General features: G+C 42.7%; 1 protein-coding gene across 4 annotated transcripts in view; it reads right to left on the bottom strand.

Annotated features, from left to right (window-relative positions):
- The window catches only part of mgat4b (alpha-1,3-mannosyl-glycoprotein 4-beta-N-acetylglucosaminyltransferase B), a 166950-nt gene that overhangs the window by 94799 nt on the left and 52507 nt on the right, over positions 1-19644 (bottom strand). For 3 of the 4 annotated variants that reach the window (XM_069897971.1, XM_069897969.1, XM_069897970.1), the window contains exon 2: positions 15498-15677. In XM_069897971.1, the coding sequence (XP_069754072.1) occupies positions 15498-15677 (180 nt within the window). Of the gene's footprint in view, positions 1-3491; positions 3668-15497; positions 15678-19644 lie in introns of those variants that run through there. The other variant, XM_069897972.1, reaches the window with a different exon arrangement.

Here is a 19644-nt window from a genome sequence, read left to right as displayed (position 1 = left end):
CTGATGACATCGACAGACTTCTCGGGTTACAATTTTGTTTTCCCCGTTCTCAAAGTTTGCACGGTCAACCTGCAACACTCTTGCTCCCTCCGCGTCCCGTGGATCTGACGCCCGGGTGTTGTTAGGATTCCCAGCAGAAGGTTTGTGACCATTGGGATCTCTTCTGGGGAAGACGGGACCTATACAGGAGGGATGGTTTACACCTGAATGCGAAGGGGGCCAATATACTGGCAGTTAGGTTTAATAAAGCTGTCGGAGCTGATTTAAACTAATTTGGCAGGGGGAAGGGAACAGGACTGATAGGGAAGTAGATAGGAGAGAGAATATAGGGGTGGTTCCGATAGACGGTGAAACAATAAGGAATAAGGGAGTTAAAAGTGATAGGAGAATAAGAACGAATGCACCAAGAACCAAGGTGGAGGGAGAAAGGAGGTATGGCATCAAGGTATTGTGTATGAATGCAAGGAATGTAAGGAATAAAATGGATGAGCTTGAGGCGCAAATGGCAATGGGAGGTTATGACATTGTCGGAATAACGGAGACATGGCTGCGGGAAGGGCAGGATTGGGAAATAAATGTTCCAGGGTACACGTCCTTTAGAAAGGACAGAAAGTTAAGAAGAGGAGGTGGGGTAGCTCTGTTGGTAAGAAATGAGATTCAGGCGTTTGAAAGGAAGGACATTGAAACAGGTGAGGTAGAGTCTGTTTGGATTGAATTAAGAAATTGCAAGGGCAAGAGGAATATAATGGGGGTCATTTACAGGCCTCCGAAAAGTAGCTCAGATATCGGTAGTAGTATAAATCAGGAATTAGGAGTGGCATGTCAAAGTGGTAGCAATACAGTAGTTATGGGGGACTTCAACATGAAGGTGGACTGGGATAATCAGACGGGGGCAGGAACACAAGAGAGCGAGTTTATAGAATGTCTACGAGATACTTTCTTGGAACAGCTAGTGGAGGAACCTACCAGGGGGAAGTCGATTCTGGACTGGGTGCTGTGCAGCGACGCAGACTTAATAAGTGACCTTGATGTAGGGGAGCCATTAGGGAATAGTGACCATGGTATGGTTACTTTTAAGCTGCAATTAGAAAGGGAAATGGAAAGGAAGTCGGAAGCATCTGTACTTCAGTTAAATAAAGGGAATTTTGCAGCTATGAGGGAGGAGCTATCCAAAATAAAATGGGAAGATACACTAGCTGGGAGGACAACTGGGGAAAAATGGCAGGTTTTTATGGACATTTTTCACAGGATTCAGGACAAATTTATTCCAAAGTGGAGGAAAGACTCTAGGAGATGTAAATGGCAGCCCTGGCTAACTAAGGAAATCAAGTGCATTATCAAGTCCAAAGGGAGTAATTATAAGATAGCGAAGCAGAGTGGGAAATTAGAGGATTGAGAAACCTTCAAAGAACATCAGAGGGTAACTAAGAAAGCCATAAGAGACAGGAAAATGAAGTACAAGAGGAAATTAGCAGATAATATTGTGGAGGATAGCAAAAGCTTTTTTAAGTATGTGAAGAGGAAGAAATTGGTTCGGTCTAAAATTGGCCCTTTGAAAATGGGCAAGGGTGAAATTATTACCGGAAACAAGGAGATGGCAGAGGAATTTAACAAATACTTTGCAACTGTCTTCACCAAGGAGGATATAGGTTATAGCCAGTTAGGGGGTAGTGGTCATGCGGTACCAAGAGACTTGGGGAACTTTATTGGGGAGGTAGGGGATCTAATGGATATCCGGATCCAGAAGCAGGAGGTTATGAGTAAATTGTTGGGACTGAGGGCTGATAAATCCCCAGGGCCTGATGGGCTGCATCCCAGGGTGCTTAAAGAGGTGGCTATGGAAATTGTGGAGGCACTGGTCGACATTTTCCAAAGTTCCATAGATTCCGGGGAGGTCCCTGAGGATTGGAGAGTGGCTGATGTGGTGCCGCTTTTTAAGAAAGGAGGGAGGGAGAAAACGGGAAATTATAGACCGGGTAGCCTGACATCAGTGGTGGGGAAGATATTGGAGTCCATCATAAAAGGAGAAATAGCAGAACACTTAGTCAGTAATAATAGTATAAGGGCTAGTCAGCATGGATTCCTCAAGGGTAAGTCATGCTTGACTAACCTTCTGGAATTTTTTGAGGATGTGACAAAGAGGGTGGACTCGGGAAAGCCAGTGGATGTGGTGTATTTGGACTTCCAGAAGGCCTTTGATAAGGTACCGCACGGGAGTCTAGTGGGCAAGATCAGGGAGCATGGAATTGGAGGTAAGGTGCTGACATGGATAGGAAATTGGTTAAGAGATAGGAAACAAAGGGTTGGAGTGAATGGGTCTTTTTCAGAATGGCAGGATGTGACGAGTGGAGTGCCTCAGGGATCGGTGTTGGGTCCTCAGTTGTTTGTAGTTTATGTTGATGATTTGGATGAGGGGATTGTGAATAACATGAGCAAATTTGCAGATGACACTAAACTGGGTGGCGGTGTGGGGTGTGAGGAGGATGTAAGGAAAATGCAGAGGGACTTGGACAGGCTGGAGGAGTGGGCGGCTAAATGGAAGATGAATTTCAATGTGAACAAATGTGAGGTTATTCATTTTGGGGGAAGTAATAGGAAAGCTGAGTATTATTTAAATGGAGACAAGCTAGGGAGTGGGGAAGTGCAAATGGATCTGGGTGTACTTGTTCACCGGTCACTGAAGGCTAGCATGCAGGTTCAGAAAGCTGTGAAGAAGGCAAATGGAATGTTGGCTTTCATAAAGAGGGGATTGGAGTATAGGAACAGAGATGCCCTTCTGCAGTTATACAGGGCCCTGGTGAGACCCCACCTGGAGTATTGCGTCCAGTTCTGGTCTCCAAACTTGAGGAAGGACATACTAGCTATAGAGGGTGTGCAGCGCAGATTTACAAGGTTAGTTCCAGGGATGGCAGGTTGTCATATGCAGCAAGGCTAGAAAAACTGGACTTGTATCCATTGGAGTTTAGAAGGATGAGGGGGGACATGATTGAGGTATATAAAATCATCAGGGGGATAGACAAGGTGAAGTCTGATTACTTGTTCCCAATGATGGGGGAGACGAGGACTAGAGGGCATAGTTTAAGAATACAGGGTAGGCCCTTTAGGACGGAGATGAGAAAGCATTTTTTTACCCAGAGAAGTGTGAATCTGTGGAATGCTCTGCCACAGAGGGTGGTAGAGGCGGATTTGCTGACTATGTTCAAAAGAGAATTAGATAAGACTCTTGTGGGTAACAGAGTTAAGGGTTATGGGGATAAGGCTGGAAAGGGGTACTGATGGTAATGATCAGCCATGATCTAAAATGGCGGTGCTGGCCCGATGGGCCAAATGGCCTACTCCAGCTCCTATTGTCTATTGTCTTTACCATTCTGGATTCCTTTTTGAGAATATTCTGGCCATCTTTTAAGGGGGGTTGTTTTAGGGGGGAGGGGATAGTTAGGGAGTAGGGAAGGATGTGCAATGAAGGGGAAGGATGGTGGGGGTGACATTACCAAAAAACAGCATCGGCTCTCGTTGCAGGGCGGGCCACCTCTAATACATTTTTGAAATGATCTTGCGGGCCAAATATAATGGGCCAGAGTTTGACATGTGTGGTCTATGGCAAATGTAGGTACCTCCCCACTAGCAGAAACTTCGAGACTCTCGTTCTGCAAATGGTCTCAGGATGCTGGAAGTGTTAAATAAAAAGAGAAGAAAAACGACATTTAAAGCCTCACATATGCAAAATTTCCCATCGAGTTCAAGATTAAAATACTTGAGCTGCAACCAAATTAGCAGTCAAGTGTAACAAGACAGCTTGAAATTAGATCAACTTTATGAGAGAGATAAAATGGAAATGCTACCTCGAATCAAAGCAGTCATTTAAAAACCATTAAGAATAAATTGGGGTTCCAGAGCTTCAGAAGAATTTCCTCTGACAGGTACCTTCTGAAGAACCAAATGAAACTCACTTTATACAATATCACATTAATTTTTGATTAATGTGCATGAACCATCATAGGACACTACAGCACAGTACAGGCCCTTCGGCCCTCTTTGTTGTGCCAACCATATATTCCTTAAAAGAGTACTAAACCAATGGTTCTCAGCTTTTTTTCTTTTCACTCACATACCACTGGACCCAATTGTTATTGAAATATTTTACTTGAGAAAAATTGTCATTGGCCCATTTTCTTTGGAGTTATGAAACCAAGCACATAATGAGTCAATTAGGTACGAGGGTTTTTCTTCCCACCCACATACCACTTTAAGCAATCCTTTACAAATCACAGAGCACCTACAGCATAGGAAATATTTAAAGTGGTACGTTTGTGTGAAAAGAAAAAGGTTGGGAACCACTGTACTAAACCCTCTCTACCCCATAATCTTCTATTTTCCTTTCATCCATGTGCCTGTCTAAGAATCTATTAAATGCCGCTAATGTTCCAGCCACCAACCCCATCCCTGGCAAGGCATTTCAGGTACCCACAACTCTCTGTGTGGGGGGAAAAAAACTTACCCATAACATCTCCCCTAAACTTCCCTCCTTTCACATTGTACACATGTCCTCTAGGGTTTGCTATTCCTGCCCTGGGGAAAAAGGTGCTGGCTGTTCACCCCATCTACGCTTCTCAGAATCTTGTAGACCTCAATTAAGTCTCCTCTCATCCTTCTACGCTCCAAAGAGAAAAGTCCCAGCTCTGCTAACCTTGCCTCATAAGACATATTTTCCAAATCAGTCTCTTCCCTTCCTCCTCTCAAAGAACATCTTTGTCACCCATCTGCAGCTCCCACATCACTTCTCAGTCCTTTCTCTTTTTCCTATCACCTGCTAGCCTGTTCTGCTTTCCTCCATCCTCACCTTATTATCCAGGCATTGATGAAGAAGGACAAACTGCAGTGGTTTTGGGGGGGGGGGGGGGGGGGTGGGGGTGGGGGTGGTGCACATCATGTCAGAGTGAGAGGACGTGTCACAGGCAGCTCCGAGGTAAATTGAGAATTTTTACCAAAAAGACAGCATTTTTGTCATTTAAAATCTCTGGAAATAATCAGTTAAGACTGCTACTTACCAAGATGATTGGTAGGAAGGCGGCAAATGTTTCTGCAACTCCTGGTGCCAGGCTGAAAGATACTCGGCCCAACCCTGCTTCGGAGCCCAGGCTTAGCCTGGGGAAGAGGGCAGGGGCAGAGGATCAACCCGCCCCCACTCCTACATGGGAAGGGCCCTATGTCAGAATGGGCTAACTTGCTGGAGGAAGGGCTTGTCGCCTTCCTCTGTCAGATCCATGGGAGATGGTACTGTGAAACAGCCAGTAGAGCCAACATTTCGAAAGGGGCTGACGTATAGGGTTGGCTGGAAAACATGTTGCTGGATTCTTGGAAGGGAGGAAGAACAAGGACTGTTTCATAGGGAGTTTTCCGAGGAATTAGGGAGAAGGAAAAGGAAGGAACAGTCCCAGGATTATATGCTGAACAACGTGGTCAAGATGATAATGGAGAAATTAAATGACACATCTGACACATAATTGGAGCATATTTTGAAAATATTTGAAAGTTTTGTCAATGTAGATTAAGAACTAGTTAAATGAGGTTCTGATGTATGAGTGAATTATAGTTTGGAATAATTAAGGCTGTTATAATAAATTATGTATAGTGTGACTATTAGTGGTTTTTTCTTATTGTTTGACTGTCTTTACAGGTAATAATTATTGAGAGTTAATTAAGAACCTTTTTTGCTTGCTTTGCTGGAACCGGGGATGGGTGTACTTTCTCTGGTATGTCAATGAGACACTTCGTTCCACCCGCACAAAGGGGCCCTTTTCCTACTTTTTTTGGCAGGTCTCTTTACTTTTTCTTTGGGGTTGTTTTTCTCCTTTTTAATATTTTTACAACCAACTATTTTCCACTCTTGACTAGTGATTGTATTTAAGAGTTTCAAGCTCGCAAGGGGATAGTCCTGAGGGATTGTGGGTGTGGAGTGTTGGGAGTAGAGACATGGGGTGGGGGGGAAATTCAATAACATAATCATGAACTGTGAGGTAGGAATAAGGCAATTAAATGAACTAGTTTTAATGTTGATGGTCTTAACAGCCATATTAAAAGAAAAAAATGATTAGCTCACATCAAGAAGTTAGGTGTTGACCTGGCCTTCCTACAGGAGACCCATTTAACGGAATCTGAACATCTGAAATTAAAGAGAAGGTGAGATGACCAGGTCATTGCATCCTCTTCATTCAAAAGTAAGTGGAGTGGCAATATTAGAAGGAAAGAATCTCCCATTTGGAATGCAACTCGTGACTACAGATCCAACAGGTAGATACGTTCTGGTGCACTGTCAGACATATTCAGAATCTTGGACCTGATGAACTTGTATGTGCCCAATACAGATGACGCTAAGTTTATTAGAGTCAGCTTCTTAAGATTGGCTGACTCTCGTGAAAACATTCTGGTGAGAAGAGACTTTAACTGTTGTTTCGATCCAGTTCTAGATAGAACAAGGGGAAAAGATTTTTAAAAAAACTAAAGCAGCTAAAGCTTTAGCCTTACTGGGGTTAATGGGGGAGCTGAATTTTATGGACATCTGGAGGAGGCTTCATCCAGGGGAGAGGGATTATTCCTTTTATTTGAGACAATACAACTCCTACTCAAAGATATACTTTTGACCAGCTCACTTGCAGAGTAGGATCATACAAATCAAGACTTTTATCAGATCATTCACTTCGTTTATTGGCCATTGATATACCAGACAAGCAAGAATCAGTTCATAGCAAAGTATTAAAATACCAGATTTTTAAAATTTTATACTAAATCAAATAAATATTTTCTGTGATACTAACTCTTGACTGAAATACAGACAAATTTTTACTTTCGGACATGTTAAAGGCATATTTAAGGGGCTAAATTATTAGTTAATATACGAGGGATGAGGACAAATTGGAAAAGATTACAATTTTAGAAAAGAACCTTCAACTATGAGGCTCTGTGGAAAAACATCGAAGGCTAATTAGTAAGAAGCTCAAGTACAATACGATAAACACATAGAGAATGGAAAAAAATGTTAACAAAATCTAAGCAAAGGTCCTATGAGCTAGAAGAAAGAGCCTACAAGGGCCTCTTGTTGTAGTTTAAGGGACAAATTAGGTCCAGCTATGGTCCTACTGGAGTGCAGCAGTATGGAGGCCCTGATACAAAAGGAGAACACATGTAAGTTTATTGTGGCAATGTATTTCTTACTCCAAGCAGAAAGCGCAAAGCCGTGTTTTCATAAATCTAGGCAAAGGTGGGTGTAATGATTGATGAAAGGTGCTGGTCAGACCTGTGGCGTGACAGCATGACCACAATTATTAACACTTAATACAGGCTGGTGCAGTATAATTTTCTACACCAGTTGTACTATATACCACAGAAATTGAACAAGGCTAAGCCAGAAATTTCAGATCAATGTTTTAGGTGATGCGACATAGAGAAGGGAATCTTTCAACCTGGTCATGGTCCTATGTCCTAGAAAAAAATTATAGGTAAGGAATTTCCACAGGATCCAGAGTTGTTCCTGGTGGGAAACATCATGAACGTAAGACTTACAAGAAGTTGCCCAAATTTAAAATTGAATTGTGTTGATTGCTTTGGTGGAGGCCAGAAAGTGCGTAGTGGTTACTTGGAAGTCAGACTCTCATCTAGGCATTGTGCATTGGAATGTGGAAATGCAGAGCTGTGTTCCCCTGGAGAAAATTACCTACAACTTAAGGAGGAAATATGACACCTTCCTGAAAATTTGTTAACTGTACCTACATTCTATAGGTACAAATATATAGTGCGCTTCCTTGTGCTTCGTTGCTTTGTCTGTTCCCATCTACCTCCTCCTTGGGTGGGTGGGGGGGGGGTTGGAAATCCATCCGTCCATCTTAATTAGTCATGAAATCCTATGATTTGTCTTTTGTTGAGCTTATTCTTCCATTTTCCATAAGATTTTTTGTGTGTAATTGTTTTGTTTTAATATTTGACCAGTATGTCCCTAATATGTCTGGAAGCCAAAGAGACATTGTAAAATGGGGCAAGGACTAATTTATTGTTGCTGTCTCTCTTTTCAGGGTAATTGTCTATATAATTTTGTCTCTGGATATATTAATTGGTATAATGGAGGGGGATGAGATGGGGGGATGGGAATTGGACTCAATGGTGAAGCTTGCATATAATTGGAAAATGTAGTGTGTTTTTATTATTATGGATTATTTGAGTTTGAAAAATTATAAAATGTTAAAAAAGACTCCAAACAAAAAAGTTCAATTGTTTCAGATAACCAGCCTGTCCTTATGGTGTTAGAATCATCCAGTTCTGATGCAAATTCATCCAGCTCTAACATTCACTAGATTTTTTATACTGTACCCTAATTCTATCTAAACTGCTGAATTTTCCAGCATTTATTATTACCAATTTCCAGCAAATACCCTTTTCTTCAGCTCACAGGATCTGAATTTTATGTCTCTTTTCTTCCCATTCTCTAACTGCTATTATATTTCTGTTAATGAGGCGGAACTGAAAGAAAGATGTCAGCTGGGCAACCTCAATCTCCATCCTACTGGAGATATTGCCTTTGTTCCCATCACACCTTTCATCTGCAGCTTCAGGCGCACTCATTTCCTCACTTTTCAAGTTGTGATCAAAGGCATTGATCTGAACCATTAATCCTTGCCCTCCCAATGCTGTGCATTAACCAGCAGCTTCTGTTTTTGTTTAAGATAGGGAACTGTGGGAGACAATACAACTTGAGTGGGTGCATGAGTGCTGGCATGCGTGTGGAGTGTGCGCACACTAAATGATGATTAGCTAGCATACTTCGTGTGTTCATTAACTATTCCAGACGATAGGCTGATTAAGATGACACAAGGAATGCTTGCCTTTTGGATGGAGCAAGTTGTTGCAGCTATGTCAACCACAGATTACTTAGAATACGATGTGGAATTCTTATCACCCCATTATAGAAAGGCCCATTGCAGAGAACAATTTGGGTTGTTTTCTCTGAAGCGTAGGGGAGACCTGAAAGCGGTGTGTAAAATCATGGGAGACACTGACAGGGTGACAGAGGACATGTGTTTAATGAGGAGGGGAGCAAGTTCAAGGGAGATGCGCACAGCAAATATTCTTTTACACAGTGGTAGGTATCTGGAAGCAGGTACAATCGTAGTGTTAAAGAAAGAGACTTCTAAATAGACATACGACTGTGGATGGAGGGATAGCTCTCAAGTGCAAGCAGCAAAGTTTTCGTTTGATTTGGACATCAAGCTCAGTGCCCATGCATGGGTTCCTGTACTGTCTTGTTTTATGTTCCATAAATTGGCTAATCTACGGTATTGTGCTTTCTGCAGCAAAGGGCAGTTATGTTTTAATAAATCTGGGAATAGAAATTAATTTCAAGAGTGCATTCAAGGCTTTTCAACCAATGGCATTTCATTGAAATGTAGTCACTGCTATTGCAATAAGCACATGATAAATGCAAATGGAGCACCTTCAATCATTTTTAGCCAGAAGTGTGGAGTGGATGATCCATCTCTGTTTCCTCCCAAAATCCCTACCATCGCAGAAGTCCTCCTTTGGTCCATCTGATTCAAGGTACAGCTGACACCTCTGAATAAGCCACAAAATGTGGGGCAAATAACATCCTGTCCATAGTACTTGAGGCATTCACTCCACACTACGAGCACATTGGTATCTAACTGACAACGTGGATAAATGCTTACCGGTGATACTCCACACACAAAAAACAATTCTGCTAATTACTAACCTAGCCCACTCAATCACCACGATTACTGACAGCGTTATCAGCTGGCACTTGGCCCAACCTGTACACTGATACTCACTTTGGGCACTATCAGGGCTATGTGCTTCAGAACCCAACATAGCTTTGGGAAAGACAAGAGCTAAACTCCAGATTTGAGAGGGGAATGACTACCATTGACCTCAAGGCAGCTGTTGACCAAGTGTGGCATAACATCCTCAGGACAGGTCCCAGGTCCAATCAAGGTCAGTTTCTTTATCAGCTATCTTCCTTCTAGCACAAGGTCAGAAGTGCCGATGTTCATAGTTGACTAGAAAAGGTCAACAACTTCTACAATCCTTCAAAACTTCTTCATATTAGACAAATTCATTTATCTCGATCTCCTGGTATATGATTTGGTATGTCATCAAAGACCCTTGCAAATTTGTACAGGTGTACTGTGTACTGACTGTTCACATCACTGTCTGGTCTGGAGGTGCCAATGCACAGGACCGGAAAAGACTACAGAGAGTTCGGAACTCAGCCAGCACCATCACAGACATCAGTCTCTACTCTATTGAGGACATCTACTAGCAGCCAGGCCATGAACTCTTCTCACTGCTAACATCAGGAAGGAGGTACAGGAAGACAAACACCCAACGGGACAAAAACAGCTTCTTCCCTTCTGTCAAAAGATTTCTGAACGGACAATGAACCACGTTCTTTTTCTCTTTTTTGCACTAATTTATTTATTTTTAAATGTAATTTATAAGGAATATTTACAAAGCAATGCTGCCGCAAAACAACGAAGTTTGTGATGTGTTCATGACAGTAAATTCTGATTCACTAAAGGCTGTTATACAGATACAAATTGAACCTCTATTATCCAGTGGTCTAGCAACTCCCATGGTCCGGCACGTGTTGAATCAGCTGCAATTAATACAAACTCCTTACAGACAGCACAGGACTCAAACCCTGGTCCCAATTGCCGGGGCCGTCGAGGTTGAATATGTCCCGATCAGGTCCAGGGTTCGAGTCCTGTGCTGTCTGTAAGGAGTCTGTACTAACTGCAGCAGATTCAATCTTTAGAGTCCCAGCGATCAGGACCAGGGTTCGAGTCCCGCACTGCCTGTAAGGAGTTTGTACTCACGTCCAGATCGCTGGTGTTGTACAGGTGTTGCACTAACCACTACACTAACCATGCCACCCACATTATTATTTAATCTTTGCTCTACCTTTGATATGCTTATATAGGGGGTTCCCTCAGGAGTCCATTTCTGTTTTCCAGCACTTACTGTGGTTTGGCAATGGCTAGGTCTCAACGTTGCTGGATTAAAGTAGTTCAACCTGTATAGCATTTAGGAAAGCTAACCGAATATTACCATACTAGGGGAATTGAACGTGAAAGTTAGGAGATTATGCTTCAATTAAATGTGAAATTAATGAGGTCACATCTGGCATATACTCTGCAGGAGACATTCTCAACAGGGGCCCTACAGCTCCCACCCCCCACAAACCCTCTCCCAGGGGCTACAACACATTTAAGTAAAAGCCTGGTTTTCTTTTCACCTCATGTAATTATTTTTATGTTTTTATGTAGTCATTGAGAGAGAAGTACAGAAGAAACCAAATCTTGACTGCTTAACAGAAAAGTGAGTCATAAACTTTGAGCAGAGTCCTCGGGGGGGCCCCAGAGCTGAAAAAAGTTTGAGAATGACTGGTCTACAGTACTGGTCTCTTTATTAAAGGAAATATATTCATGTATTAGAAACAGTTCAGAGAAGGTTTACTGGATAAATATCTGAATGGGCAGGTTGGCCTATGATGGAAGGTTGAACAGGCGAGGTTTGCAAATGCTGCTTCAAAATGTGTGAGGCAACTTCATGAAGCACCCACGATCCTTAACTGGATAATCTTGGAGATGTTCCTCTGGTGGGAGAATCTAGATCTAATGGCTACTGTTTAAGCAAGATGAGTTGCCCATTTCAGTCAAACATCATACAGGATTGGGCAGCACGATTAGCACGATGCTGTTACAGCGCCAACCACTGAAGTTGGAATCCTGTGCTGCCTGTACCTTCTCCTCTTATCTGCGTGGGTTTTCTCCAACCATTCAAAACCGTACAGGGAGTATAGGTCAATTGGGTTTACTTGGGCAGCACAGGGGCTCCTGGGCTGAAAGGGCCTGTTACCGTGGTGAATGTAGGACCATGAGTCTCTTTAGAAATAAAGAGACTTGAATATATTTGAAAAGAGCAATAATAAATAAACAATGGGGTAAAGTAGATTGGAACGAGGTACAAGCAGATTGTGATTAAATAGTGGAGCAGGCGAAAAGCCAAGTGTTCTACTCCTGCCCCAATCCACGTTTGCATTCCTCAGTACTATTCATTAATCTTCAGACAAGTAAGAGGAAATGTTTTTGATTCCAGGTCCTTCATTTCTCCCTTGTAGTCCCATCAGCAGTTTCACCTTCAAACATCAGCAGAACTACCCATCAGCATTACATTTTCATCCATGGTTTTCTCATGTACATCATTCCTAAAAGTTATTTTTAAACATAAAAGCTCACTGACAAGGAGAAAACTTGCTTGGAAAAAAGCTTTCCAAAACATTGTTTCTTGACAAGGGCATGATTCAATGAAGTCATGTAGAACTCTTTCCACCCAAGGAGTAATAATAGAGAACAAATCAACAGGAAAGTGTTGGCATAAAGTGCATTTGTCACAATTGAAAGCCTTGCTGGAATGGTGAACATAATGAGAAAAGCTCGGCTTGTAGAGCCTAATAGCTTAATACTGTTCCAAACAATTTCTTACACTTTAATGCACAATAATGCTTCACTGGAAAGTGACATCACAATGAATTTCAGATTAAATGCATCAATATTATTAAACAATTGTAGATTTTTACTTATACAGCAGAGAAACAGGCCTTCAGCTCAACATGTCTTTAGCCAGAGAGTGGTGAATCTCTAAAATTTACTGCCACAGACAGCTGTGGAGGCCAGATCATTGGGTTTATTTAGACAGAGACTGAGAGGTGTTTGAATAGTTAGGGTATCAAAGATCATTGGGGAGAAGGCAGGGAAGAGGAGCTAAGTGGATGAAAGGAACAGCTCATGATGGAATGGTGGAGTGAACTCGACAGGCTGAATGGCCCTACTACTGCTCCTATATCTTATGTCCTTGCCAGCCAAGTTGTCACCTGAGCTAGTCCCATTTGTCTGTGTTAAGCCCGTATCCTTAAATCGTTCTTATTAATGTACCCATTTAATTATGATCAGTAAAACTTGCTTGTTTGAGCAAGCATGATGTTGCAAAACTGAACTTTGGAAAAAGGTCCAATGTTTCTAAAACAACTAGAGCTCATCTAACCCACTTTTCACTTGGTAATCATGTGACGTATCACTAATGCTGTGAAGTCTGGGTGATGCTGTTTTATCTGGTTGACAGAGACAGGCTAAGCAGTGCAGAATATACAAATAAAAAAAGCACTGTGGAGACGAATGGCTGGATATATAAATAGATAAGAGGGGGGTTAGAGGATTATGGGTGGAGAATAGGCGGGGGGAGCTAGCGGAGTTGAGTAAATGGGCGTGGATTTGTAGGACTGAGATGGCCTGTTTCCATGCCATAAACTGTTCTATGGTTAAGCACAGAGCGCCAGACAACACATCACCCAGACTCAAATGTGCTACAACATCCATTTAAAGGCTGCATTATTTCACTATGACAGACAATCCCTTTGTTCATCCACTGTCCTCCCCACTAACAAACACCAGGCCACTGTCTGTTCAGCTGTTATAAGTCCCATCACATCAGACAACCTCATAGAGCCTCAACTCCTCATTAACCATATATAACCATGTAACCATATAACCACTTACAGCACAGAACAGGCCAGTTCGGCCCTACTAGTCCACGCCGTAGCAAATCCCCACCCTCCTAGTCCCACTGACCAGCACCGGTCCATACCCCTCTAGTCCCCTCCTATCCATGTAACGATCCAGTCTTTCCTTAAATGTAACCAATGATCCCGCCTCGACCACATCTGCCGGAAGCTTCTATCTCTTACCCAGGTCCATAAACAACAACCCCCTGGCAGGCTCATTGTTTCTACCTGGTCTTACCCCATTGAAATTTCTTCCTCATTCCTGGACTCCACCCTGTCTCCCCTTATCCAAGCCATTCCTATTTGCATCTGGGACACATCTTCTTCCTTCATCAATCTGATAAATTCTAATTCCATGGATTAAATTTTACCATGGATATTCAGTCACTGTACACCTCTAAGCCCCATCACAAAAGGTCTTAGACCCCGCTCTGTCATTCTGTCATGAGCTGATCCATTCTCCCACTCAGCCCAACTTTGGCACATGCCCCCACTCAACTTTTCAATACCTCTGACTGTATAGAACGTGTCAACTTCATCACCTTCCACCAGCTTCCTCATGCCTTCAAATTCACTGGGAGCACCTTCCCTTTTCTAAATAGTCTCGTCTCCACTTCAGGAGTCAGACCTGATACCGACATCCACAAACTCACCAATTCCCTCAGCTTCCTTAACTAAACCTCCTCCTACCAGCCTCCCAGAAGTATGCCATCCCTTTTTCTCAATCTCTGATATTGCCTGCACTTAAGCAATTATCACCATGAGGTCCTGCTCTGGGGCTTCTGGCAGGTCCTCCTTCTGGGAACATGGCTTCCACTCTGCCATGGATAATGGTGCTCTCGCATGCATTGTCCTTTTTCCATATGTCTACTCCCAACGTCTCTCCAGATATAATAAGAAAAGAGCTCCATTGGTCCCCACTTTTCATCTCAGCAGAAAAAACATCCAACTCATCATCCTCTGCCTTTCTGCTTTCCATTGGCACGAATCTCATGATTCGTGGATAAGCTCATCCCTCCCTGACCACTCGTCCTCTATCACTTGGAACATTCCCCTGCAACGGCAGGAAAAGTAACACGCATCCTCCCCTACAGAGGAGGAACAGAGCACAGACTATACTGCAGAGCACCTCAATTCTGTCTGCAACAGCATCTGAACTTCCTAATTGTCATTTTAGCTCTCCTTCCCATTCCCACACCGACCTATTGCCATCACTATGGAGAGGCTAATATCAGAAAGATATCTCTTTTTTAGATGGGTAGATTACAATCCAGTGGTATAAACATACAATGTTCCTGTGTCACCTGCCTGACCACCAATTATTTTCTCCTTTTGTTCATCTTTCCCACCCCTCTCTCATCTGCTTCTATCTACCCATCATACTTTCCCCATCAGTTTGCAGCCCCACCATCACACAACTATATACTGAAAATCTTAGTTCTTTCATCTCAGGCCTGATGCAGGATTTCAACCCAAGACACCAACAAACAACTTTTGCCTCCACAGATGCTGCTAACAGTTGAGGTCTTCCAGTGTTGTTGTCTCTTTCCCGAGTTGATGAAGGGTCTTTGACTTGTAACTAATTCTGTTCCTGCCTGAACCTGCTGACTTTTTCCTGCACTTTTATTTTATTTCAGATTTTCAGCAACTGCAGTTCCTAAGCTCTTCTCCAAGTTCCTTCTACAAAACCTCTGCCAGCCATTCATCTTTTAAGAAGCTCCTTAAGATCGATCTTTTTGACCATGTTTTTGGCCTCCCCTCATCCTTCTTATGCATTTCAGCATCAGGTTATGGGTATTAAACGAGCCAACTGGTTGCACACTAATAGTGTGGCTACCCAAGATGGAGCAGACCACTGTACTGGGCAGAATACCTGATAGGTTGCTCCAGGTTCTGTTGACGTCCCTCAGAGTTTGTTTCTCGGCAATGGTTCGCTTTATCTCATCTAAAACCACGTTCAGCTCCTTAGATCGTTTGATGTTTTCCTGCTCGGCTGCATGGAGCCGGTCACGTAATGCTAGAAATTCCCGCTGATAAATGTCCACCACATCCCCTGGGGAAACAGAAAGGCTGAACGTTAGTCACTGTTGGTGGAAAAATGTTCTCAAAGTGCCAAATGGGCAGTTAACTCATTCTCAGTGTGACTGGAATCATGGCCCTGATCAATAAGGAGATCTTTCCTTGCTCCTCACAAGGGTAGCTGTGGTATCATCTGAGGACAATGGGAGGTTTCGTCCAATGAACTGTAGATAAGGTAGAGAGTCACTAACACTTTCAATTGTCATTTCTCAAGCAATAAATACAGGCAGCATGGTTAGCGTGGCATTTAGCGCAGCGCTACTACAGCACCTGTGACCTGGATTTGATCTGGCACAGACTGTAAAGAGTTTATATGTTCTCCTTATGTATGTGTGGGCCTCATCTGGGTGCTGCGTTTTTCTCCCACTCTTAAAAACATACAGGGATGGCAAATTAAATTAAGGTATTTGGGTGGTACTGGCTCATGGCCCAGAAGGCTATGTATTTCTAAATTTAAATTTATTATCAGAATCAGAATTTATTGTCACGAACGAGTCCTGAAATGTGGTGTTTTGCGGCAGCGTCACAGGGCAAACATTCATATTATCAACCATCTTACAACAGTAATGTATTAAAAAAATTTAAATAGTAGTGCACGAAAAGTAAGGCAGTGTCTAGTTCATTGATTACTCAGGAATCTGCAGCGGGGAAGAAGCTGCCCCTGTGCCACTGAATGCTCATCGTCAGGTTCCTGTACCTCCTTCCCGATGGTAGCAGAGGGCATGGCCTGGGGGGTGGGCTGCTTTTTTAATACACTGCCTTATGTATATATTCTCAATGGAGTGAAGTCTGGTGCCTGTGATGTTGCAGGCTAAGTTAACAACCCTCCGATGTTTTTTCTTGTCCTGATATTTAGCACCTCTATACCAGACAGTGATGCAGTCAGCCAGAATGCTCTCCACGGTACACCTGTAGAAGTTTTTCAAGTGTTTTCGGTGACGTCCCGAATCTCCTCAAGCACCTCACAAAGTAAAACCACTGGCAGACCTTCTTCGTGATTGCATCAACTTGGAGGCTCTAGGACAGACCCTCGGAAATGTGGACACCCAGGAATTTGAAGTTCTTGACCCTCTCCACTACTGAGGTCTCAATAAGGACTGGGTTGTGTTCCCCTGACTCCCTCCTGAAGTCCACAATTATCTGCTTGGTTTTGCTAAAGTTGAATGGAAGGTTGTTGATTTGACACCAAAGAGCTGATCTATCTTCCTTGCTGTATGCTTCTTTATTCACAAAAAATGTTAAAAATTGGATCATTGTTTATTTTCTACAAGCTAGGAACTCACTGTCTTGACCTTCAGAGGATGCTATTATTGAACCTTCATTGGGAAGATGGAAGATAAAGTGAGTTCCAACTTAAGGTCAAAAATTTCCTGGCAGGCCACAGGCATCAACCGCTTCCAGTAATTGGGACCTGGGGTGAGGATGTTCGATGGAGAGCAGGTAGCTGGATGGTGGGCTCAAACTCAGCATCTGTGGGGCCCTCACTATTGAACAACAGGGTACAACAGGGATAAGAAGCAGTGCCCATGGCAGCTATGGCTATTATGGTATAGAATAGATGCCAAACAACAATGGACCCAGCACAGATCCCTGAGGCACAACACTAGTCAAAGGCCTCCACTCTGGTTCACCTGCAAAGCCAACTTTAATCCAAGTTACAACTCATCTTGAATACTGAGTGACTGAACCTTCTTGATCAATCTCCCACGAGGAACCTTGTTAAAAGCCTTAAAGTCTATCCCCATCCTTACATTGGTTTGCTTTTTGCTTCAAACATCCTACAAAACCTGCAGCTGAAAATACAGAAAAGGGTCAAAATAGTCAGTCAGCATCTGCGGGAGGAGAAGCAGAGTTAACATGAAAGGAAGGTCACTCTACAAACGCTGAGGATCTACAGCAATTTTCTTCTTTGCTAACGAGAGCTAAAGATCCTTTAAATTCCACATGGGAACAAAGAAAGTTCTAATATCTGGCTTACACATTGTACCTTTAATCCCTCAGATTTTTAGAAGTAATACACTACAGTTACATTATTAGAAAAAAAACAGAGCAGCAAATTTATATTTAAAAAAAGTGCCATTACAAAGGTACATTGAATGCTTTATTTCTTTTGCTAATATTTGGTGGAACATAAATTCTTGGCACTTTATCAGAATACTAGCAAACAATCCTGGTTGAAGAAAAGATAGCACTTGATCAATGACAGAACATCCATAACATCTGACCCTCACAGCATTGTACTCCCTCAACATAACCTGTCTGAAGATGCTGCACCCCCTCAGTAGTGCACCACAGCCTTGATTTCTGCACTGAAGCCTCGTGATAAGACAAAGACTGGGGAAACCACAGTTGGTGTAGTGGTTAGCACATTGCCGTTACAGTGCCAGCAATCAGGACCAGGGTTCGAATCCCATACAGTCTGTAAGGAGTTTGTACATTCTCCCCATGTCTGCATGGATTTTTCTCACACTATTCAAAACGTACCAGGGTGTAGGTCAATTGGGTGGCAATTAATTTAAAAATGTTGGACTCAGAGGATCCTCTGACCCAAGTTTACGCTAACTAGGAATACCATCCATCCAATGCGTTAAGCATATTAACATTGAAAACAGTGAAATCGTTGAGCCACTTCATGACATGAACACCATTTCAAAAAGTAATTCAAGATTCCTTGATTGTTATATAATAAAAATTGTGCAACATTACACGGAATTTGTCTTCGTCTCCCATAAGCAGACAGATTCGCTGAGCTTCAGCCGCATGCCTACATTTTGCTTGCACCTTGATGAAGAGCTCAAGCCAGAAACATTGGTTATGTATCTTTACTACACAAGGAACACTGTTTGACCTATCTCCAGAATTACATTTTTACTCTAAATGGTGAACCCTTATTCAGAATCTATTTTATCAAATTCACCCAAAGCATAAAGCTTCTTGCAATTTTTCCTGTCAATCCTCCTCAGAATCTTTGAGTCTCAATCAAATGACATATTTTTTTTTCCCAAATTCCAATGAGTACAGGATAATAGGAGTCACCCCAGATCATGGTTTTCATTTATGCAGATTATACCACCACAATATTTCATCTCTCCATCTTCCCAAAGTAGTGGAAGGGTGACCTGCCTTCTTGAATTGCTGCACCTTTTTTGTTGAAGGTTTTCCCAGGATTTAGGCACAGTGAAGAGGAAACAGCCATTAAGTTCCAAGTCAGGACAGTGTGCATTCCGCTGTGCTTGTGTGGCTGCCATAGTGCAGTGGTGGGGAGGGAGGAATATTTTGAGAGGTCATCAAGCCAGCTTATTCATCACAGATGGTGTCATGCTAAGACTGCAACATGCAGGCAAGTATCGAATATTTCCAGGGTTGGGTCTTGGAGATGATGGAAAGGGGTTGGGGTGCTGCAGGTCATCCAGCCTTTAACCTGTTCACCCGGACACACTAACTAGTCCACTTGAGGTGGGAACAAAATCAATAGCAGCTTTATTAATAGCGAGGAGTGTCATCTTCAGTTGAGTTAGTAAGTTGGACAGAGAAATGGCAAATGGAAGTTAATCCTGTATTTAGTATTAACACAGCACAATGAAGAACAGGCCTGAGGGGCATCCACAAACATAGGGACATTGATGTACATGTCCAAACATCTCTGACGGTAGCAGCATAGACAGATAAATTGGTGAAGGCAGCACTAACCAGTAAACATTTCAGGTCAGGACCTGGTGTCAAGACTGAAGTGGGAAAGGGAGATATCAAGCATAAAAGGGCAGGTTATTGAATGCAGGAGCAGGAAGGTTATGGTACAGGTTTGTAAATGATTTGTTATGCCACAGCTGAGGCACTGTATGCATTTCTGGTTGCCATATTGTTGGAAAGATGTGATGCAGTGGAGAGGGTACAGAGGGCATGTGCCAGGACTGTGATGAGAAGGAATTATTTCACCTAGA

Source organism: Narcine bancroftii, chromosome 9 (assembly GCF_036971445.1).
Source record: "Narcine bancroftii isolate sNarBan1 chromosome 9, sNarBan1.hap1, whole genome shotgun sequence".
Classification (NCBI taxonomy): Eukaryota; Metazoa; Chordata; class Chondrichthyes; order Torpediniformes; family Narcinidae; genus Narcine; species Narcine bancroftii.
The sequence above is the reverse complement of the archived record's forward strand: the minus strand, read 5'-3'. Positions and strand labels throughout refer to the sequence as shown.